The sequence below is a fragment of the Thalassophryne amazonica genome, chromosome 10, assembly GCF_902500255.1.
Source record: "Thalassophryne amazonica chromosome 10, fThaAma1.1, whole genome shotgun sequence".
NCBI lineage: Eukaryota > Metazoa > Chordata > Actinopteri > Batrachoidiformes > Batrachoididae > Thalassophryne > Thalassophryne amazonica.
Genome location: NC_047112.1, coordinates 99378741 through 99403118, shown reverse-complemented (window position 1 = coordinate 99403118; position 24378 = coordinate 99378741). Strand labels below are relative to the sequence as shown.

Below are 24378 nucleotides of genomic sequence, written 5' to 3'. Positions count from 1 at the left end.
TACCACAAGCAAAGAAAAGAGAAGAAAAGAAATTGGCTTGATGACGCGTCGTTGGCGCGGGGTGTTACTATCGCAAAAGACGCGTTTTAGAGTCAGTGGCATCGTGTGAGTTAACAACAAATTTATTAACACTAATACACAAATCTGAAGCACTATTAAAAACACTACAAATGCTATATGTACTCATTTTCATGTATTCCTCATGTGTATTATATATAAAACTGACATGTTATAATAAAAAGTGTTTGAGCCGCTAGGTGTTTTAATGTGAAATATGAAACTGTCTTAGGTGCAGGAGGTTTTTTCAAAGTCGGGCAAAACCAAAGACATTTTTGTGAGTTTTAGGTAAAAGTTCATCATTTATAACCCCAGGCTAATAAATTTGAGATTTGTCATAACCCTACTGTGCGCGCACAACTCGAGTATCTTGCAGTTTAAAGCGGACAGTCTGCACCTTGAGCTCACATCCAGTATTTGCTGTAAACTGCTTTATGCTGTGATAGAGAATATAAAAATATAAATGGACCGATTGTAACTGTGTATCTGAGTTTAAGAGTCAGTCACTTGGTGTGTGCAGGAGTTGGAGGTGGGTGTGTCCTCGTGATGGTGTCTAGAATGAGTCTGGGAGACCTGCCCATGGACAGCTGGATGTCTCAGCTGCCACGTGCTCTGTGGGACATCCCGCTCTACCAGCTAACCATCCCAGGTAGGGTGTTGACATGGCAACAGCACAACAACACTTGGTTCACAAATAATTATTCTACAAATAATAATTCAACTCAAACAATCTGAGGAAACTGACTGGCTTAAATGCCATGAGTTTGGATAACTCAACTTCTTCAAGTATGCAAAATTACTTTAATGAAGTACAATAAAATTGGTTGGTTTGGGTTAAATAAACTTAATAATATAGCCATTATTGTCATTGTACATATATACAACAAAATTTGTCCTCTGCATTTAACCCGTCCTACTTACAGTTAGACAGAATCCAACCACTAGGAGTAGTGAGCAGCCACAGTCCGGCGCCCGGGGTCCAACTCCAGATGTAGAGACGCTGCCTTGGTCAGGGGCAGAGAAAGGAGCAGACCCTAAATAACATGTTTTTGACTGTGGGGGGAAACTGGAGGAAACCGACACAGAGACGGGGAGCAAACCCCACACAGAAAGGGCGGGAAGCGATCACTAAGCCACCATGTCACTGGATGTGTCATACTGAATAGTTTGAGGTACTTTGCAATAATTTATAAAATCACTGCAATTGATTTGAAATATTTAATGCAATTTTTTTTTAGAAAAAACAAAAGAAAAACTTATATCTTTTTCTCACAGGGACTTGCTTTTTCAGTTTTGACAAATTGGTCTTTCAAGCCAGATTTTTTTTATTAACTCTCCAAACACTCTCCTTTTGTTTAATCTTAAGGTATACAGTCTATGATCATACCCTTTGCCTCAGTAAATAATAAACAGCCAAAAATATATCAAACAAAAAAGGAAACGGCAAAACAAGAAAATAACATTTAATAATAAGTCTTTAAAAAGTAGTTTTAAAGAGGAAAAACAGGTTGTGTTAAAAACAAAGTAGAATGACACTCTAGTTTGTTTAATTCTAGTCCAAAATAAATTCAAAGTTGTGCACCCAATTCTTGTTTTTTAAAGTCACTAATGAGGTATGCTGTACAAAAAAAAAGTTCAAAGACATCATTAAAAGCCCAAAATGACCACGATATTCATGTCCATGATGAGTAAATGTAAATATCAAACCACAACTGTGAAACCTTTAGACAGTAAAACACACATAAATGCCACATAGGAGAGAGAAAAAGATAGATTTAAGTTAGTGCTAATTAAATTAGATAACTTTAATATTTATCATTTTATATTATTTGTGGAATTGCTGTGAATAAATGCAAAATGCTTCAAATGAATGCCTCCTTAGGTCATATACGTTATTGTAACATAAATGATTCAGTACATTTTATTCACATAATTATTAATGCTTGATTTTTTTGAATTCACTGAAATGAACAGTTTCTTTAAATCATTTGAGTTTAATTAACTAATGCATCATAAAGACAACTTGAGCACTGTGCTCGTAGAACACAAACCTCCACCAACCCTAGTTTCCAATTCCACAAATTTTTACCTTGGAAAATTTTTAAGGAGGACGAGGTCTGTGATAAAAGTAACGGACCTTATTATTTTTTTCAAAAACCATATGGATTTGAATCACGTGTGATTACATCAGACATGCTTGAACCCTCGTGGGCATGCAAGAGTTTTTTCACACCTGTCGGTTACGTCATTCGCCTGTGGGCAGTCTTTGAGTGAGGAGTGGCCCACCCTCTCGTTTTTTCATTGTTTAGGAATGGCTCAGAGACTGTTGCTTTGTTTGATAAAAATTTTTTCAAAAACTGTAAGGCACAACTGAGTGGACACCATTCGATAAATTCAGCTGGTTTTCAGTAAAAATTTTAATGGCTGATGAGAGATTTTGGTCTGGTAGTGTCGCTTTAAGGACAGCCCACGGTGCCTGATGCCGATCTGCACTTCGAGGCGGCAGCATCTCGCCGTTTCAAGTTGAAAACTTCCACATTTCAGGCTCTGTTGACCCAGGAAGTCGTCAGAGAACTTTCAGAAGAAGTCGGCATGAGGAGTTTATTCGGACATTCCATTGTTAACGGACATTTTGTAATGAAAGAACGTGCGGGCAGAGTCGCATGTCGGGCCGGACCCGACCGCGGGGGGTCGCGACAGGAAAAACACCTCTGTTGGAAACCTTAACGGGCAAGTTGGAACATGCCCAAGCTGTTAAACAATTTCTCAGTTACTCACTTGTTGAAAGCCATCAAAAGCCGCCTGAATTTTACAAATGGTTTTCAACACGGAGGTGTTTTTCCTGTCGCGGCGCACACAGATTCGCCGAGTCGTCACGGAAACGAGTCGGCGAATTTGCGCGCACGTCTTTCATTACAAAATGTCCTTAAACAGTGGAATGTCCGCATAAAGTCCTCATGCCGGCCTCTTCTGAATCTTCTCTGTTCTCTCACGACGTCCTGGGTGAATTAAGCCTTAAATTACAATGTTTTCAGGTCGAAACAGGCCGACGATGGCGCCTGGAAGCGCTGAGCGACGTCCCCCTCCGTGGGAAGTCCTTACAGCGACAGAAACACCCCATAATCTCTCATCAGCCGTTAAACTTTTCACCGAAAACCAGCTTAATTTCTCGAATAGTGTCCACTCGGATATCCCTCACACGTCCAGAAAAAATGTTGATAAAGCAACGCGCGCCGTCCGTAGCGGCTATTCAGACAAAGAGATTCCGACGGGCGGGGTGGAGCACTCCTCACTCAAGGCCTGCCCACAGGCGAATGACGTCACCGACACGCGTGAAAAAACTCACGCATGCGCACGAGGGTTCAAGCTTGTCTGACGTAAAAACATATGAATCAAATCCATTTATTTTTTGAAAAAAATAAAAAGGACCGCTTTTTTCATCACAGACCTCTTATAATACAAATTACAATAGGGTCCTTGTAGGACGTTGCCTACTCGGGCCCTAAATATAGATCAAAAGGGCTTTTCAATGTTAAAAAGAATCAAATATCTGCTAAATCCACAATTCAGATCAGATGTGGATCAAGTCTATTCATTGAGAGTGTTAGTTTGCACCTCATTGTCACAAATGAGAGTGATTGCAGCACTTCTGATTGAGATATAATGCAAAATGTACATCAAATAGGCTTTTCAATATTAAATTCAAACATCTACAAAATCCACAATCAGGATCAAACTTTGTGAGGCGATACTGAGTGTCAGTCTGCACCTCACTTTCAAATATGAGCGTGATTGGGGCATGTTTGATTAAGATATGATGTAAAATATACATTAAATGGGGTTTTCAATGTTAAATTTAAATGGCCACAAAATCTGTCATTTGGATCAGATCCGGATCAAACTTTGTCAGTCGATAAAGTATACTATCCTACATAATGCTCTCAAATGTGAAATTTGATATTTCTTAACATACTTATGATTTTTTGAAAATTAGATAGGGATTTTACCTGACTTTGCTCTTTGACCTATGATCTTGAAAATCGAATCAGTTCTTGCCTATCAGGATATGATTCCTTAGTAAAAATTTCATAATGATATATGAAAAATTGTGGGTTACAGGCTGTTCAAAAACAAACAGAGGTGAAAACATAACCTCGAACTTTGTTGGCAGAGTTAATTCATCTTGGTGTTAAGAATCAGAAATGTCTAATGATCACTTGCGTTTCTTTTCTTGGAACAGGCAGCCACAACGCAATAACCTACTGTTTGGACATGAACGACAGATCCCCTGTTGATCTGACGCAGCCTGACATGCTTCAGAAGCTCGACAAATACATGAAGCCTCTTATTCGGCCCTTTGTTTATAAGTGGGCAGTAACACAGGTAACATACTGAGGAAAACCACCAACACAGCAGCAAAAACATGCCCGTATATTTGGTTTGGTATGTGAGGTGTTGATTTGGCCTTTTTCCTGTTTTTCTTTTTGTGCCAGCAACATACTCACCATGTGCACAGTTTACTGGTTAACCTGGTTAGGATCCAACCTCACTGTCTGTGTCATATCAGCTCAAATTCTAGTGATGATGCAGTTCTGTCCAAGTGAAAGGATGTGTTAGGGTTCGGTCCTGTCAGGTGGTTTTTGTCCCCGTGTCCTTCTATGTCTCTGATCACATGCCTTTTCCCCTGTGGTCTGTGAGAGGGTGTTGTCTGTCTGTCTGTCTGTCTGTCATGCGTGAATCTGTGTCTGTGTTTTTTGTATGTTAGTGGGCATCTCCTTTCTGTGTCCAGTGTGTGTGTGTGTGTGTGTACGTTTGTGAAAGTGAGTGTGAATTCGGTGTGCGTGTGGACATGTGTGTTTCTGGGCTCGTCTGTGGGTTAGTGTGGGAGTGAGTGTACCAGTGTGTGGTCTTTTCTGTCAGGTGCACCTGTGTTCCTCCTGCCCCGTGTGTGTGTGTGTGTGTGTGTGTGTGTGTGTGTGTGTGTGTGTGTGTGTGCGTGTGTGTGGGCGTGTGTGTGTGTGTGTGTGTGTGTGTGTGCGTGTGTGGGCGTGTCCTGGCTGTCAGTGTCAGGTATGGATGATCCTTTCTGCTGTCGTGCTTCAGGTCCATGTCAAATGTTTGTCTGGTTGGGTGTGTGTGTGTGTGTGTGTGTGTGTGTGTGTGTGTGTGTGTGTTCATTCTGCACCTGTTACGTTCGTGTGACTAGTGTCGTATGTGGGCATGCCTCCTGTGGTCATTCTTGCCCGTCTGTCATCCTTTCTGTTTGTTGTGATATGTTATGTATTATGTTTCTCTGATGTTCTTTGTGTCGTTTATTTCTGCCCCGCGGTTGTTATTTCTGTTCCTTCATAGTGTTCTCCACGGTGCCGGTGTAGCAGACCGAACCGTCCACCCCTAAAAATCGGTCTACCTTTTGCATCTGCGCATGCGTCATTTCAGACCACAGCAGCACATCTGAGACGGAGTCTCTTCACCCAAAACAGTCAAATGCATTAATGGGATTATTAACCATCAGATGATAAAGGAAAAACCTCTTAAATCATTCTAAAGTCAGTTTTAAGCAGAAACAAGGCAAAATTCCGTGACGCTTTGAAATGTCAGACGCGCAGTGAAGGCATGAGTTAGCAGCTTATTTAGCCGTGGCGCTCTGATCGCTTCTGCCGCCTTTTATGATGAAATAATGCTGAATTTATGTGGAAATGATTGTTGTACAAAAGCTTCAGATATCTGTCGCTGAGATAGATGATGACTAGTGTGCAGTTTGAAGCAGAAATGAGGTGTTAATTCGTGAACCGCGTCATCGGGGGGACCGATTTTTAGGGGGACTGCTTGGTCTGCGACACCGGTGTCCCGATGAGATGATCTACCCATCGAGAAGATCTCCACTGCGCATGCATGGGAAAACATGCAGTTCTCTCTACCCTGGACTTTAATACCTCCCCCCGTCGAGTTCATCTACCTCTCTTTACCGCGCAACTGCACGTGCATCTCTGCATTGCGATGAGCTCCAAGTCATCTAACAACAATATTCTGCTTAAAAGACAGCATGTGTACATGCAAGTCTTTACTTTTTTACAATTGAAAAGACACATTACTGTATTTTTATGTAAAGACAAAACTTGCGTGGGTTTTCTACTTTCCTTCGGTGGAGGAGCTCAACTCGTCGGGTGAGGTGCGCATGCGCAGTTGCATGATGGAGCTCATCTCGACGGGACACGGCCACCCGTCAAGATGAGCTCCTCTACCGAAGAAAACCCACATAAGTTTTGCCTTTACATAAAAATACAGTAATAAGTGTCTTTTCAATTAAAAAAGTAAAGACTTGCATGTACACGCTGTCTTTAAAGTACAATATTGTTGTTAGATGACGGGGAGCTCAGCTTGGCACACGTAACTGTCGATTTGGGGATATCAATTTGACAGGGCACCTCATCTTGACAGATACCGGCTTCGGTTAATGCTGGAATTTGGTTTGATCTTCTCTTTATTGCATTCTTAGTGTTCCTGTTGGTGTCATTATTTTCTCTGTGTCTGCGGTATTGCTTGATCATTGTGTACCATTTTTCCACTCACCCTGTGATGTCTGTTGTTTTATCTGTCACCAGTTATTGTCTGTCATCTCCATGTGTGCTGATTTAATACAGTTGTATGCAAAAGTTTGGGCACCCCTGATAATTTTCATGCTTCTCCTTTAGAAATCATTGGTTGTCTGGATCAGAAATGTCAGTTAAATATCATATAGCAGACAAGCACACTGATATTTGAGAAGTGAAATGAAGTTTATAGGATTAAAGAAAGTGTGCAATAATTATTTAAACAAAATTTGGCAGATGCATAAATTTGGGCACCCTTGTCATTTTATTGATTCTAATACATTTAGCACTCTTATTGGAACACAGAATTGGTTTGGTAAGCTCATTGACCCTTGACCTCCTTACACAGGTGAGTCCAATCATGACAAAGGGTATTTAAGGTGGCCATTTGCAAATGTTTACCCTCTTTGCATCTCTTCTAATAAGTGGCAACATGGGAGGCTCTAAACAACTCTCAAATGACCTCAAAACAAACATTGTGTGAAACAACATCATGGTTTAGGGGAAGGATACAAAAAGCTATCTCAGAGATTTTAGCTGTCAGTTTCCACTGTGAGGAACATAGTGAGGAAATGGAAGACCACAGGTGCAGTACTAGTTAAGGCCAAAAGTGGCAGGCCAAGAAAAATCTCAGATAAGCTGAAGCGAAGGATGGTGAGAACAGTCATAGTCAACCCACAGACCTGCTCCAAAGACCTACAACATGATCTTACTGCAGATAGTGTCTTTGTGCATTGTTAAACACTGCTCAAAATCTACTAAGGTATTCATGCAGAGGAACAAGTACAGTGTTCTGGAATGGCCATCTCAGTCCCCAGACCTAAATATTATTGAAAATCTGTGGTGTGATTTTAAGCAGACTGTCCATGCTCGGAAACCAACAAACCTGAGATGTTTTGTAAAGAAGAATGGTCCAAAATACCTCCAACCAGAATCCAGACTCTCATTGGAAGCTACAGGAAGCATTTAGATACTGTTATTTCTGCAAAAGGAGGATCTACTAAATATTGATGTATTTTTTTACTGTTGGCGTGCCCAAATTTATTCACCTGCCTAATTTTGTTTATAGAATTATTGCACACTTTCTGTAAATCCTATAAACTTCATTTCACTTCTCAAATATCACTGTGTTTGTCTGCTATATGATATATTTAACTGAAATTGCTGATCCAGACAACCAATGATTTATAAAGGAAAACAATGGAAATCATCAGGGGTGCCCAAACCTTTACATACAACTGTATGTGTTGCAACATAGAACAAGAGCCTTTATTGTGCTTTATATAACTGTGAGTCACATTCGTAGAGATAATCTGTGGCCCCTGGTTTTCAGACAAGGAAAGCCTGTACATAATCCCCCTTTGCCCCCAGAGCACATGTAAATACACCTTAATGACCCCATGTCCTCCTCCAGCACCGGTGTCATCGACTGAACGGTCCCTCCTAACAATCGGTCCGCCCTGTCTTCACTGCACGTGTCATTCCTGTGTGTCAGCCGCAGTTCACTGATTATCACTTCGTTTCTGCCTGAAACTGCACTCCAGTCATCATCTATCTCAACAACAGATATCTGAAGCTTTTGTAGAACAATCATTTCCACATAAATTCAGCATTATTTCATAATAAAAGTCAGAGGAAGTGATCAAAGCGCCGCAGCTGCACGAGCTGCTCCTGCTGCGTTCACTATGCCTCCGTCATTCAAAGTGTCAGTAGCGGCTCACTGATTGTCACCTCGTTTTGGCTTAAAACCGACTTTAGAATGATTTAAGAGGTTTTACTTTGTCATCTGATGGTTAAGAATCACATTATTCCCTTTGATCGCTTTGGGTGTAGAGAGTCAGTCTCAGACGAGCTGCTGTGATCCCAAATGATGCATGCAGGGGTGTAGCACCAAATTCTGGGCCCTAGGTACTAGCCATATTGAAGCCCCCCCCCCCCCCCCCCCCCCCACACACACACACACACTGTTATGTTCTTTTTTTTTTTTTTTAACGCAAACACCAAATTTCTAATGCGTAGTCAAACCAGGTCTAAATCATGTATACCTTAGATCAGTGATTCTCAACCGGGGTGCCGCGGCACCCTAGGGTGCCGTGATCGATCGTCAGGGGTGCCGTGGGTATTTTTCAAATTCGCGATTACCGTGAATTATTTATTTTATCCACAAAGCATAAAACGACTCAGAATCTGACGTCATTGTGCTGCAGCCTCGCTCTCGTCTTAAGGCGGGACAATAACAAGGAGGCTGACGGCCGATTAAAACAGTGTCTCCTTCAAAAGCCGTCTAAAATGCGGAGCTGTCGGTGTGTGTGTCTGTGCCTGTCTGTGCACGCGCGCGGAGTTAACAGGCTTGCAGACTGTGAGGGAGGGGAGGGGGTGGGGTGAGGGAGATTCCTGAATGCAGGCGCGACACGTTCAGTGCGCAGCGAGCACGGAGCAGAGAGAGGTTTTTAAATGGAGTGAACATGTTAACAAAACGTGAAGCTTTTACTTCTCTCTGAACTTTCTCTAAAGGTGTGATTCTGCCGTTACCGTCCTGTTCACACCATGTGCGCGTCGTATGCTGAATTTATGAGATCATGAGATGAAATAAACGGTCAAATATCTTTAAAAACATATTTAAAAAATGAGAATATATGAATGAACTGAGATACACACACAAAAAAAATGTTCAGACGCACAGATCACAAAAAGCAGGTGAGAACTCTGAACTTTAACAGCTGTTATTTTCCAAATTTGTTCAATCTTGAGCTTAATGCAGTGTTTAAGCACAAAACGTGACTGATGAGGAGAAACAATTTCAGAAATGCAACAGAAACAACCACAAATCAGAAAAAGTTGGGACTGTATGTAAAATGAAGATAAAAATAAAAATGTTGCACCATTCCCAGTTTCTCCACTCACAGAAGCCAAACGTTCTTCCACAGTTGTGTAATTATACTACAATAGTAGAATATAAAGAAGAGAAAAAAAAGAAAAAAAAATAGACAATATATTCGTCAATCGCAATTATTTGTCTGACAATTAATCGTCTCCAGAAATTTCTAATCGTGACAGCCCTACTTGAGATCAGAGCGCAAAATGCTTGAGGATTTTCGAAATGCGATGTTTTCTGTATCGATTTTCTATTGCGATAATTGGGTTTTGCACAAAACCAGAGGTAATAGCATTATAATATTATTTTAGTTGGTGGTGTGCCGCAGGATTTTGTAAATATAAAAAGGGTGCCGCGACTCAAAAAAGGTTGAAAAACACTGCCTTAGAACCCTTTTTAAAGTTGGGGGAGCAATATTGAGTTGGGGGGTCTGGGGGACCAAATTGCACCATTTCTAGAAAAATGGTGCAATTTGGTGAATTCCCACCTGTTAAAATGCACATGAATGCACCAAATTGCACCATTTTCTAGAAAATGGTGCAATTTGGTCCCCCAGACCCCCCAACTCAATATTGCTCCCCCAACTTTAAAAAGGGTGTGTTTTCTAGAAAAATGGTGCAATTTGGTCCCCCAGACCTCCCAACTCAATATTGCTCCCCCAACTTTAAAAAGGGTGTGTTTTCTAGAAAAATGGTGCAGTTTGGTCCCCCAGACCCCCAACTCAATATATCTAGCTTTCAAGCTCACCTCGCTTTTCAAAGAATTTGGTGATTTAGTTTTCTTTCCCTGTCCTTTTTTCTCTTCTTTTTTGAAATCCAGACTTTGATTTTTTTTTAAGAAAGACATATTTTATTTCAGCCTAAACACTAGGGCTGCAACTAACAATTATTTTAGTAATCAATTCATCGGTCAATTATTTTTTCGATTAATCGTTTTGGGGTTTTTTTTACTTACATGTGAGTTTTGCCATTATTTCTTTAAGTGAGTTATTAAAAGGCCTTTATCATGCAACATCAACTTTGAGCTTGTAACAAAGTTATGTTATATTCTCGTCAAAAACATACCCGGAGTAGTGTTTTGTTTTATTTTGCACATATACACATCACCGACATGCCACAAAGAGATTTCTATCAGGTTTCACCCGATTATGAGCATTTTTATGAGGTCTGTTAGAAAAGTATCAGACCTTTTTATTTTTTGCAAAAACCTGATGGATTTGAATCACGTGTGCTTGCATGAGCAAACCTTGAACCTTCGTGCGCATGCGTGAATTTTTTTCGATTGCCTCATTTGCTGGTAAGCAGCCTTTGTGTGAGGACATGTGTCGTGCGCTCGGCGGGTTTTCATTGCAAGGAAAATAGCGGAACGACTGGAGCAGCGCTACTGCATCAAATTTTGCCAGAAACTGGGCGACAGCCAGGTGGAAACCATTCGGAAGATTCAGACGGCTTTCGGTGACGATCCTATGGGCATCACACAGATTAAGGAGCGGTACAACCGGTTTAAAGACGTCCGCACAATGGTGGAGAGCGAGCCACGCTCTGGTCGGCTATCAACATGCTGAAACGACTAGATAATTTCCAAAGTGAACGCTGTGTGATGCGGGACCGTCGTGTGACTGTCCGAGAAATTGCGGAAGAGGTGGATATCAGCACTTTTTCAGTACATTCCACTGTGACAGAAGATTTGGCCATGAAAAGAGTTGTGGCGAAATTCATGCTGCTGCTGATGGCGGCGCAAAAGCGCCTTCGTGTTGAAGTCTCACAGGACATGCTGTGACATGCCCACCTCTTCCACAATTTCTCGGATAGTCACACGACTGAAAAGTCACCGAAAGCTGTCTGAATCATCCGAATTGTTTCCACCTGGCTGTTGCCCAGTTTCTGGCAAAATTTGATGCGGCGCTGCTCCAGTTGTTCCGTCTTTTTCCTTGCAATGAAAATCTGCAGAGAGCACTACACACATCCTCACACAAAGGCTGCTTACCAACAAATGACGCAATCGACAGGCGTGAAAAAATTCACGCATGCGCACGAAGGTTCAAGGTTGGCTCATGCAAGCACATGTGATTCAAATCCATCAGGTTTTTGCAAAAAATAAAAAGGTCCAATACTTTTCTAACAGACCTCATAGATGCCTACAGCAACTATCTCAACCACTGACAACATATTACAGCAAGAGTCCACAAAACTATTTTAAAGGCCTGACTAAAGTGTAATATGTGATCTTTAAAAACATATTTTCTATGAAAAAATACACACATGTGCAGTTAACTGCATTTTAATTTTTCTTGTGTAAAATTACAGCTTAGATGTGGTTTGACCAAAACAAATTATCATTAAACTTAAATAAAACAGGGGTGAAGTGGAGGTTTGAGTCACTAGGTGTTCACAGGAAACAGTTATTTATTTCTATATTTATCTTTATTTATGTTCATTGTTAGTTGGATTTATCTTTTCTGTTGTGTTTAATCAGGTTCTTTTGTTTCTTTCTCTAAAATTGTATTGTAGAATCAGAATCAGAAGTTTATTGCCATTGCCAGTGAACAGGATTCACAGACTAGGAATTTACTTTGGTACAATGGTGCAACATTAAGAAGAGATAAAATGCTAAGATAAAATATAACATATGTGTCAAAATAAGATAAAATATTAGATAAAAAAAAGAAATATGAAATATGAAAGGCTGTGTGCAACAGAAAAACAGAGAAACAGAAAAAACAGTGCAGTGGGATGAGTGCAATTAAAAACCAAAGTACACTGTCTAAAGTGACCCGTGATAAAATGATAAAGTGACAGAGTTAAGCTTAAGGTGACTGAGTTATGAGGTGTTCATGAGTCTAACGGCAGAGGGGAAGAAACTGTTCTTATGGCGGGAGGTTCTGGTCCGGATGGACCGTAGCCTCCTGCCCGAGGGGAGTGGTTTGAATAGACCGTGTGCAGGGTGAGAAGGGTCAGCTGTGATCCGACCTGCTCGGCCCAGAGTCCTGGAGACGTGCAGGTCATGGAGAGATGGAAGGCTACAGTCAATCACCTTCTCAGCAGAGGCCACAATGCGCTGCAGTCTGTGTCTGTCCCTGGCTGTGGCCCCGGCGTACCACACCGTGATGGAGGAGCAGAGGATGGACTCGATGATGGCCGTGTAGAACTGCACCATCAGCTGGACAGGCAGCTTGGCCTTCTTCAGCTGCTGCAGGAAGTACATCCTCTGCTGGGCCTTCTTGATGAGGGAGCTGATGGTTGACTCCCACTTGAGGTCCTGGGTGATGGTGGTGCCGAGGAAGCGGTGACAGACCACAGTGGTGATGGGGCTGTTGGTGAGGGCGAGGGGGGGGCGGGGGTAGCATTAGTTTTAGCATTAGCATTGTAGCATTAGTGGTTATTATTACTATTATTGTTGTTGCTATTATTACTAATATATAAATAAGAAATAAATAAAATATTACAATTTGTAATACATTTGACTCTTTTACGACAACAAATGCTGAGCCATGAATTATTATACAGAAAACAAATGTGCTGACAGCTGCAACAGCTTAATGCTAACTTTAACATTGAAAACGCCGTAGACATGCTAACGCGTTAGCATCGGTCCCGTTTTTAAGTTATAAAATACATCTATCAACTATTTCAGAAGACCATAACAGGTCAGATTAACATAAAAAGGTAAATCTTACTCACAGATATGTGCTTTTTGGGGTTTTAGTGGGGAAACAATGAACCAACAAAGCAGCAGTTCGAAGCACTGCTTCGATCTGCGAATCACTGCTTCGATTGGTTCAAGGTTCAAAGCAAAGCCGCGCTGCAGAAATGGTTGATTTATATGGAAGAAACGAAACATTTGCGGTAAAACAAAGTTATTTAATAACTAAACGATGACTAAATTAGTTGACAACTATTTTAATAATCGATTAAATCGATTAGTTGTTTCAGCTCTACTAAACACCTCCTCTTTCTGTCAGATCCCATTTAGGATGTGTGTGTGTCAAGTCAAGTCAAAGTTTTATTTGCCATTTGTAGAGCACAACAAAATTGTACACATACATAGGAATTGTATTGTCACCCTTAGAGTCAAAAGAACATCTTAAAAATAAAATCTTAAAACATCTTAAAAAAAAAAAATAAAACAACGCTTGTTTCCAGTACATTTATAGTCTATAGATTGGCCATCAGCCTTACAGCTGCTGGAAAGAAGCTGTTGTAGAAACGTGTTTTGTGTGTGATAATGCTGTCTGCTCTAATGTGTCTCAGACTGTAGGGTTTGTATCTGGGCCTCAGTAACAGGTGTCCTGGATGGTGCCTGTCTCTGATTATGGACTGAGCTTTCTTCTTGCACTGCTCTGTGTGTGTCATGGTTATGGATGGAAGGTCTATCCTAATGATCCTCTCTGCAGTCTTAATGACTCTTTGGAGTGACTTTATATCTGCCTGTGTGACGTTACCAAACCACACCGTGATGCCAAATGCCAGGATGCTCTCTATGAGTCCTCTGTAGACATGTGTGAGAGGGCGCTTCCTAAGTCCAGCCTTCTTCAGAAGTCTTATAAAATACAGACGCTTCTGGGCTTTTTTCATTGTGGCAACAGTGTTAGTAGACCAGCTCAGGTTAGATGTTAAATATAGGCCCAGGAATTTGTAGCTGTCAACCCTCTCTACTACCGTGTCCTTGATGATGAGAGGTTGCAGAGGAGGACCTTTCTTCCTGAAGTCTATGACAAGCTCCCTGGTCTTGTCTACATTGAGGACAAGGTCATTTTTCTCTCCATAGACAATGATGTTGTTGACCTGCTCCCTGTATCCTGTCTCATCCCCACCCGCAATAAGGCCCAAGATGGTGGTATCATCCACATATTTGATGATGAGTGAGCTATTGTGAGTGGAGACACAGTCATGTGTGTACAATGTATAGAGCCTTGGGCCGAGGCAGCAGCCTTGGGGAGTACCTGTACTAACCAACAGGTTACCTGATGTTACCCCCCCCCCCCCCCCCCCTCCCCATCTTCACCACCTGCTGTCTGTTTAGCAGACAGTCCAAAATCCAATTACAGGTTGTGGCCGGCAGTTCAAGGTGTCTTAACTTTACAACGAGTTTACCCGGGTCGATAGTATTGAAAGCGGAGCTATAGTCTAAAAATAGTATTCTGACATAGGTTTTATTATGATCCAAGTGTTGAAGTGTATGGTGTAAGACATACAACCCCTGGCAAAAATTATGGAATCACCGGCCTCAGAGGATGTTCATTCAGTTGTTTAATTTTGTAGAAAAAAAGCAGATATTTTCCTCAGAATTGAGTGATTCCATATTTTTTTCCTCTGCTTTGTCTAAAAAAGTAACAGTTCCTGACTGCCACAATCTTTTTTCTTGATTTCTTATAGTGTTTCTTAAAGCCAGAAAGTTGCCATTTGAAATGACTTTAGTTTTGTGTCATGTCTGTGATCTGCTTTTTTTCTACAAAATTAAACAACTGAATGAACATCCTCCGAGGCCGGTGATTCCATAATTTTTGCCAGGGGTTGTAGGCGACCGCATCATCCACTGATCTATTTGGACGGTAAGCAAACTGTAATGAATCTGAATTGTCTGGAATGAAAGAGTTTATGTGCGCTAATACCAGCTTTTCCAGACACTTCATGGCCACGGGTGTTAGGGCCACAGGCCTGAAGTCATTCGGAGATGAAGTGTCAGGTTTCTTGGGGACTGGTATCAAAATGCAAGATTTGAACAAACGTGGCACTACTGCTTGTGACAGGGACTGGTTGAAAATGTCCGTATACACACCTGCCAGTTGTTCAGCACAGGCCTTCAGGACTCTAGGTGACACTCCATCTGGGCCCACAGCCTTCCGGGGATTAACCCGTTTTAGAGCTCTCTGCACCTGTGTGTGTGTCACCTGCAGGGTGGTGTCCTCAGCACTGCAGGGGAGTCTGGCGGGTGTCTCCGTGTTCCTCCGATTGAAGTTGTTGAGGCGGTCTGCAAGGGTGGCATCTCTGACGTCAGTGACATTGGTGCTTCTGTTGTAGTTTGTAATAGATCGTATTTCCTTCCACATGATGTGGGTGTTATCCTGCAAGGGTAGGCTTACTAGTTTTTGGGAGCGTGCTCTTTTTGCTTTAGCAGTTCATATTTAGCCCTCTTATACTCCTCTTTATTTCCAGACTTATAAGCCTCCCACTTCTCCCTGATCTTTTTCCGTACGTCCGCATTAAACCAGGGTTTCTGATTTGGAAAAATGCGAACAGTACGAGAGGGGATACATATGGAGGTGCACCAGCTAATATAGTCACTGACAGTTTCTGTGTATTCATGAATGTGTTCTGAAGCCTCCTTAAAAATGTTCATATCTGTGGCCTCAAGACAGCCCTGGAGGCAGGCCATTGCACTTCCAGTCCAAACATTAACGGTGCGGGTAGTGACAGGAGTAGCTTTTAGTCTGTTTGTGTATGTGGGTTTTAAAAAAATAGCCATATGATCAGACTTCCCAAAGTGAGGTTTAGATTCAGCTACATATGCATTTTTTAAATTACAATAGCTGTGATCTAATGTTCTGTCACCTCTGGTTGGGAAAGTCACATATTGATAAAGTTTGGGAATGTCTTTTCGGAGATTACAGTGATTAAAATCCCCTAAAATTGTAAAAGCAGCTTCCGGATACTCATTTGCATGTTTACTGATTATGTTATGTAAAAGTTTTAGTGCTACTTCCTCCTTAGCAGAGGGGGGAATATACACCACACTTACAATAATGCATTGAAGTTCCCTGGGTAAATAAAACGGTCTACATTTCAAGGTAAGATATTCCACGTCTTAGTGACAACATTCCACGTGTTGACTGTGCACCAGGACTGGTTTACTAGGATTGCCGTCCCTCCTCTGCGGCTCTTCCCGCAGTCAGCAGCGCACCTGTCGGCTCTAAAGATGGTATAGCCCTCTGGAGTGAGAGGCTCGTCGGGGATTTTCTCCTCCAGCCACGTCTCACAGAAACAGAGTAGTGAGCAGTCTCTCATGTACCGCTCCGCTGATATTCTTGCATGTAGTTCGTCTATTTTATTTCCCAGTGATTGGACATTTGCAAGCAGAATGGAGGGGAGCGTTAGCCTCCTTTTCCTAACAACCCAACGGAACCTCCGCTCAGCTCCGCCCCGTCCGCCTCGCCTCCGCCTCGAGCTGTTGAGACCGGTGCGGCCGGCCTCCTGGATCAGGTAGTGGGCTTGCTGCACGTTTTCTTGACATATCAGCTCCGGGTGTAGATCCAGCACTTTGAGATCGTATACTCCCCATTTATTTGGTCTTGTAAAGAAAGCAACGTATCTCGGTCGTACTTGAGACTGGGTTGCACTGTTGCCTTTACGTGGTGCGTGAGTAAAAGTAACAAAAACACCAACACCCTAAAGACTCTAAGGGCTCCTCGATGTCGCACACGGGGTTGCGCCATCTTTAAATCATCCAGGTATGATAATGAGGTGTGTGTGTGTGTGTGTGTGTGTGTGTGTGTGTGTGTGTGTGTGTGTGTGTGTGTGTGTGTGTGTGTGTGTGTGGTAGAGTGCCACCTGTGCGCCTGGACTAAACCATTGTACAACTGTGCAGGGTTTGGAAGGGCTCTCAGAGATCTTTCAATATTATTGTTAGAGCAGAATTATGTTTTGCAACATTTATACATTCATTCTAATTATATTCTTTTACAACATGAATTGTATGGACATTAATAACATGCAACACAAAAATGTATTTAATGCCAGTTTTTTGTGCCCCCCAATGCTCTGGGCCCTGGGTACATAGTACCCTTTACCCCCCTGTCCGACGCCCCTGGATGCATGGGCAGTGGAGGCAGGGTGGACCAGTTTTTAGTGGGGATCATTCGGTCTGTGACACCGGCAACATCATTTTGGTGCCGTTACCATGACTGGTGGATAAACCAGATGACATCCTAACGAGCAAATTGGTCTGCAGGAATCTGGTGAGAAACTGACCAAACTGTCTCAGAATGACACCTTTAAGTTTGTGAAAACTGAGCAACAACATTTGCTCTTGATTTGGATTTGCAGTAAAGTTTGCCATGTTATACTAAATTTTAAAGTGTTTCATTCAGTGTTGTTTCGGACATTTTTCTATACGTACCTCTCTGCAAGCCAAACTTGATGATAGGTGTTGTGTAATGGTTTGTGTATCCTCCTGTGTGTTGCAGGAGTACACTATAATGCAGCAGCTGGACTGTGGAGTCAGATACTGCGACCTGAGGATTGCACACAGACCCAGCGACAGCTCCAGTGACCTGTACTTCTACCACGGTGTCTACACCACGCTAACCGTCCAGGTGCAGTCATGGCACAGGGTGCAGCCAGGGGTTTCTCTGAAGGGGTCGTGACAAAATGCTAAGCCAGCCACACTGTAAAACAAAAGGGAAAATAATAGTATTTAATACTGCTTCAAGCTTATGTGATCTTTGCTGTCTATGTTTTATCAGAAAGCTGATCTCCTTGAAACTTGGTAAAATAACAAACAATGATTAATCATATTACAGTGCGGATTTTTTTAGAAATCCAGTATTTATTTATTTTTAACTGCTTAAATTGTTCCATTTCTTAAAAAAAAAAAATCACAATTTTCAGTGAGAAGTACTGAGAAGTAATATGTTGTTGACCTACCTAACTATTTACTCGAAGGCTAGTTTAAATGTGCTGACATGGTTGGCCCTTCCCTATTTTTTTTAATATCTTTTTTTAATATAATGATAATATAATTTTTTTAAAACATTATTAAGAATGTTTGAATAGAGTGCAAAGTGATTAAACTTTGGCGCTACCAAGTGCAGCAACCACACCAAATAGAAGAAAAACACAGGATTTAACAAACATTTAATGTCAGCCCAAACTGTCAAACACACCAATGTCCATTTATCTTCAAAGTGTAGCAAGTCACAGGTGTCTGGCATGCCTCCTTGATTTGCTGAATATTTGGAATAATTTCTTGCCCTCATCATGATTATAAATAACAAGAGTAGTGGAAAAACACAGTGGACAGGAAAGACATATCCAGCACCCAAAGAAGCACTGTGACCAACTTAAATAGTACATCACTATCACCACCATAGTGATGTGAATCACCTGTGAAGTATACCGGGTAACAGGACCACTCACACACACAAACACACTGATCTTCTGGCAGAGCGGGGAGAGGTGTAAAATGTGCAGGTTAGGTGGTCTTTGAGAACTGGGTTGAGAAAAACAGTTGTATGACAATCCTACTCTGCCACTTTACCATGAACCCGTGACTGTCAGCTTTAATGGGAGGGTGAATACATCCAAACTGAAGGAACACTGTAGGAACGACTGTCTTCGGAATGATGTCGATCTGGTTTTGTAAGAACATCTGTTTTGTGCTTTCCTGACAGACGGTTCTAACAGAGATAAAGGAGTGGCTGGATGCTCATCCCAGAGAGGTGGTCATCCTGTCTTTTAGCCACTTCCTGGGCCTAAACCAGGAGCTCCACATGCTGCTCCTCACGAACATCCGCAACATTTTTACCTCCAAACTCTGCCCCAAAAAGGTACAGCTTCTCTTCCTGTTTTCAATAAGGACTTCAGTTCTTCATATTTATGAACACTGAAAACACATCTTTTGAAATGATGTTTCATTGTGACTCAAAACGTCCAGACTGATATTGTGTAAATAATAATTAATGATAATAACTTAATAACTGAAGAGCATGCATAACAGTTTCTTCAACAATGGCAAATGTGACTCAGTATCTTGCAAGGCATGGACAAATCAAAACGGCAGATATTTGTGATATTGGAACCTTTACCCAAAAAAGCACACCTAAGGGCCCCTTCACATATAACATGCTTGAAGCAGACTAGCACATGAAGGAAGAATTGCATGCCATTCGTGAAAAATTTAAGCCACCTCAAACACCTTGTGCACCTGTCACCACAACATTTGCATGCACAAGTGGCCGAAAGACAGTGAATGCCCTGCATGTGCTCATTCGATCCCTCTCTCTGCAGGTGTCAGCCAAATTCCAGGTGTTACATACGAACATGTAACACCGCTCGCTGCACACTTACAAAAGGCCGGGCTATTCGCATTCCTGATATGATAGCAGAGAGCAGACGATCACATTCGATCTGTCTGTGAAAGGTGTCTAAGTGCCACATGAGTGTGGTGTCACCTAGCAACACACGGGTGTGACTGTGCTGAACGCCCCCCCCCCAAACACACACATACACACAAATGGCGTGTGGCGTTGCCCCCCACCACCAACACAAATGGCTTGTGGAGCATGTCATCCCTCCACCAACACACACACACACACACACACACACACACACACACACACACACACACACACACACCATGAATCAAACATTGTCAGTTCTAGCTGACGCAGTGTATGTGTGTGCGGGCGCTCATGCTCTCATGTGGACCGGCCAGCGTCTAAGCGCACAGCACGGTGTGAAGCCGCCCGGCCGGCTGATTTCACGTCCACCACATAAATTTCAGTTTACATGACAGACAAAAGAGTGGAAATTAAATCAAACAAATAAGGGTGACGAAGGCGTGAACTCATTGTTGTGTGATTGCTTTGCTGTGGACATTAGCGCATGTCAACTGACCGCTGACTGACTGACAGCTGGACGTGACTGTGCACGTAAGGTGTTACATTACAACACAGACAAATTTTTGCCAGTCAGTTATTTCGGCACTTTTTTCTCTTTTTAAAAAAAATATGTTTATCTCCTTGTTGATGTGGTAAAGCGGACAAGTTACTCCTACAATTAAAAATCATGATTAAACATGATATGTCGGACTTCTGACACCACCCTGGGAATTTCACCCAGGGAATTCGACAGTTTGAATAACTTCAACTTAAGACACAGGTTCGTTGCAATTGAGACAGAGAAGTGGTTCCCAAATACAAAAAGAATTTATTAACAATCAGATTTCTAGTTAAAAAGACAATTTTATAAAAACTAATGTAAAACACCATGAATCATGACCACATGAGGGCGCCCTTGCATCACACAGCCCGGCAGCACATGCAGCTGGCAGAGTTTTCCAAATGTCCACACCGAGCGTAAAGCCGCCGCAGCAAACAGGGCACATCTAGCGGTCTCACAGGACGAAATCTTTCAGCAGAGCACCAGAGCAAAGCAGCAGGGCCTCCTTCCACAGCTTGGTCCAAAATCCGAACCGTCCGTCACAGCAATCAGCTGTAACTGGACACCACCCCAGAGCGTCAAGAGCACCACAAACTCAGCAGCGCACCGCCAACGACAGCCCACACAGAGGTCTCTGTCTTCACGGGAACTTGGAAGTGAACACGTCCAAACACCTGCAGTCAATCTCCAGAAAGAGAAAGAAGAGCACAACACACTCCCTATTTTATACAAACACTTCTCTGCCACAACCAGCTGCACTCAATCCACCAGCTGAACATCATTAAGGTCATCCATCCTGCTACAATCTACCCCCACAAATTGAATCGCTGCCCCGACGATGGAATAGAACCCATTCCTTAACCTTAGTCATACCACCTATATTACATAGGGCCAGAAGGACCCACTTGCACTGCAGACCGTGGAAGATGATGAATATTAGAATGATGACCCGCAGTAACCCTAGTCGTCCGCCGAAATCCAACTTCTTCACTAGGGGGGAGGGAAGACATACTAGACTCCACTGGCAGAGATGGCATAACAACCACTGGATCTACTGGTGGACTCAACTGCGGGGAAGCAGGTAAACTCACAGCCTCTGCCCCCTCCACCTGAGGGGCAACCTGGGTCTCCCACCCCCTCCATCTGAGAAGCAGGCGGAGTCACCACTTCCTGCACAACTGAAGTAGACGCAGGGTCCTCAGATCCTGATACCAACCACCCACCATTACACCACCACCTGTCCTCTAATGGCTCCACCACAAATGGAGAAAACTCCACAGGGGGCAGAGAATGTGTCACAACCTCATCAGGGGACCCAACCCCTACCACTACCTTCAACAATGAGCGATGAACCTGCTTGGCTCTGGTTAAATCATCCTTAGGGGCGATTGTATAAACAGTCCCTTCTTCCTGTGGTGCCCTCAGGACACGATACATCACAGAGGACCACTGGTCCTGGATGTTATGACGGCCCCGTACCCCAAAATCTCGCAATCAGACCAACTGGCCCTCCTTCAGGGGAACATCACGGACACACTGATCATAATCCTTCTTACGCCACTCTGCAGTGGCCTTCAGCCGATCCCGGGCTCCATCAAAAGCCATCTGCAAGCGGGTCTGGTGCTCCCGGACCCACTCATGAACAAAACCACTCACAGGCTCCTGAACCCGACCGAACAGAAAATCGACTGGAAGTCTTGGCTCCTGACCAAACATCAACAAAAAAGTTTCTGTGTAGGCTCTCAGTTGCCCAGGTGGTTTCCATAGTAGAGAAGCTTGAATCTTCGACTGGACTGGGTTGCTTGACGCGAGGACGTTTCGCTTCACGAGTCAAGACAGAAGTCAGACTACCAGAGCAAGAATTTTAGCTGAGGAAGCTTCTGCGATTTGAAGCGAAACGTCCTCGTGTCAAGCAACCCAGTCCAGTCGAAGATTCAAGCTTCTCTACTATCAACAAAAAAGGAGACTCACCAGTTGCCTGATGCGGCGTTGTGTTATAAGCATACAGAACCTGGGGCAAACAGGAACCCCAATGTTGCTTTGGAGACACGGGCAGTATGCGCAACAGATCATGAAGCGTTCTATTAAAACGCTCACACTGCCCATTCCCAGATGGATGGTATGGTGTAGTATGAGACTTCTCTTTGCCATAGAAGCCACACAACTGCTTGATAAATACACTCTCAAAACTCCGTCCCTGATCAGAATGTATCCGAGCTGGAACCCCAAACCTTGAAAACCACTCCATAACCAGAACTTGAGCTACTGTAGGAGCTCGCTGGTCACGGGTAGGGACTGCCCACATGTACTTACTAAAAACGTCAGTCATTACTAGAACGTCTTCCACTCTACCATGACTAGGCTCTAGAACAGTAAAATCAATGGCAAGAATCTCATTAGGCCGATATGCCAACAGGTGTCCCATGGGCCACGAGCCACTGGTTGGTTCACCTTTGCTACCTGACACCTCTCACATGCCTGGCACCAATCTGCCACTTCTGCAGACATCCCTGGCCAATAACACCACTGATGTAAAAGCTCTAGGGTCCTCTTGATCCCTTGATGAGCATACCCTTGATGAACCTCAGTCAACACATCGGCTTTTAAAGCTGCAGGTAACACCAACTGCAACACAGCCCCAGCTCCATTGGACTTAAACACCTGACGGTAGAAGACACCATCCTTCTCCACCAACCGGTCCCACTGCTGAAGCAGCACCCGGGCTGACTGTGACACCTGATTGCACTCTTCCTTATCAAGACCCCTTTTATGGTCCCAAAACACCCAAACCTCCCGAATCACTGGATCAGCCCATTGCAGTGCAGCCAGGTCAGATGGAAGATGGTGGTGTTGTGTGGGCCGCTGAAGAGGAGGTACTGCTGGCCCACCACCACCAGAGGGCGCCCTGCCTGAAGTGCGGGCTTCAGGAACGAGAGGGCGCTGCCGCCTGATGGGAACATCCGGGAGTGAAAGCTGTCACTCATCAACTCATGACAGCTGTCACTCATCTCCACTTACTTCATCAACCGCTCCATAAAAGCCGGACGACATCTCCCCCCCGCTGCCGAGATATCGCCTACCATTTGAGGTAAACTCTCAGCCGTTTGACTGTGCCGTATTGCACGTAATCTTTTGATTAATCTTTTCAGAAGGACCTGTTTGCTTGTGTCAGCAGGAGGCTGATTCAGTCGTCGACAGCAGGGTGCGGGATCACACCCTTCACGACTCATAAGACAAGCAACTGGTCGAGTGTAGCGGATTGACTGTGTTCAGTATTGCGGAGGTGGAGGTGCAAATTCCCACCTGCTTGACTGACTGTGTTACTGGGTGTGCACACACCCACACCTAACTGTTTCTGCTTCATGCCAGCAGTACCAGATCCGACAGCTGGAGACGGTGGCCACCTGGGGACACGGGACTTGGCGGCTCCAGTATCCTCCGGGTTCGGTGGCGGTGGAAATCGTGTGGGATCCGGTTCTTCTCTGGACGGACGTCTTCTATCCTCGAGCCTGCCCACACGTCACCTCTGTATTTTGACTGCATACAAATTCTGTAATCGTCTGTATTTCGTTGTGCACATTCACAACAGTAAAGTGTTCTATTTTCGGCTCATTCATTGTCCATTCATTTACGCCCCCTGTTGTGGGTCCGTGTCACTACACTTTCACAACAGGACATCTCGGCCAACGTCATGGATCCCGAGGGACGTCAACCATCTGTTGGCCAGCCAATGGAAGAGCAGGGTGCACAGGCGTCTGCAGGAGGCGTGATTGGTGAGTTGCAGCAAATCCTCACCGCCTTTACTGCCCGGTTGGATCTAATGACCGAGCAGAATGTCATCCTCAATCGCAGGATGGAGGCTCTCACAGCGCAGGTGGAAGCGCGCGCTCAGGGCGCTGCTGCAGCTTCTCCTCCTGCTGACCCGGTGCCGAATATAGACATTCCAATGGTCATTCAACGACCCCCCCCCACCATCCCATGAAGCATACATAAGTCCCCCTGAGCCGTACGGGGGTTGTGTGGAGACGTGCGCTGACTTTTTAATGCAGTGTTCGCTCGTCTTTGCACAACGTCCCGTGATGTACGCGTCAGACGCCAGTAGGGTGGCTTATGTAATTAATTTGCTTCGAGGTGAGGCACGCGCTTGGGCTACAGCGCTTTGGGAGCAGAATTCACGGCTCCTTACCTCTTATAC

At 43.6% G+C, this 24378-nt stretch overlaps 1 protein-coding gene across 1 annotated transcript in view; it reads left to right on the top strand.

Moving 5' to 3' along the window:
* plcxd1 (phosphatidylinositol-specific phospholipase C, X domain containing 1) overlaps window positions 1-24378 on the top strand; it is a 53324-nt gene that overhangs the window by 7434 nt on the left and 21512 nt on the right. The window contains exons 2-5 of the mRNA XM_034180609.1: window positions 578-706; window positions 4298-4440; window positions 17708-17836; window positions 18914-19069. Of these exons, the coding sequence (XP_034036500.1) occupies window positions 578-706; window positions 4298-4440; window positions 17708-17836; window positions 18914-19069 (557 nt within the window). The remainder of the gene's footprint in view (window positions 1-577; window positions 707-4297; window positions 4441-17707; window positions 17837-18913; window positions 19070-24378) is intronic.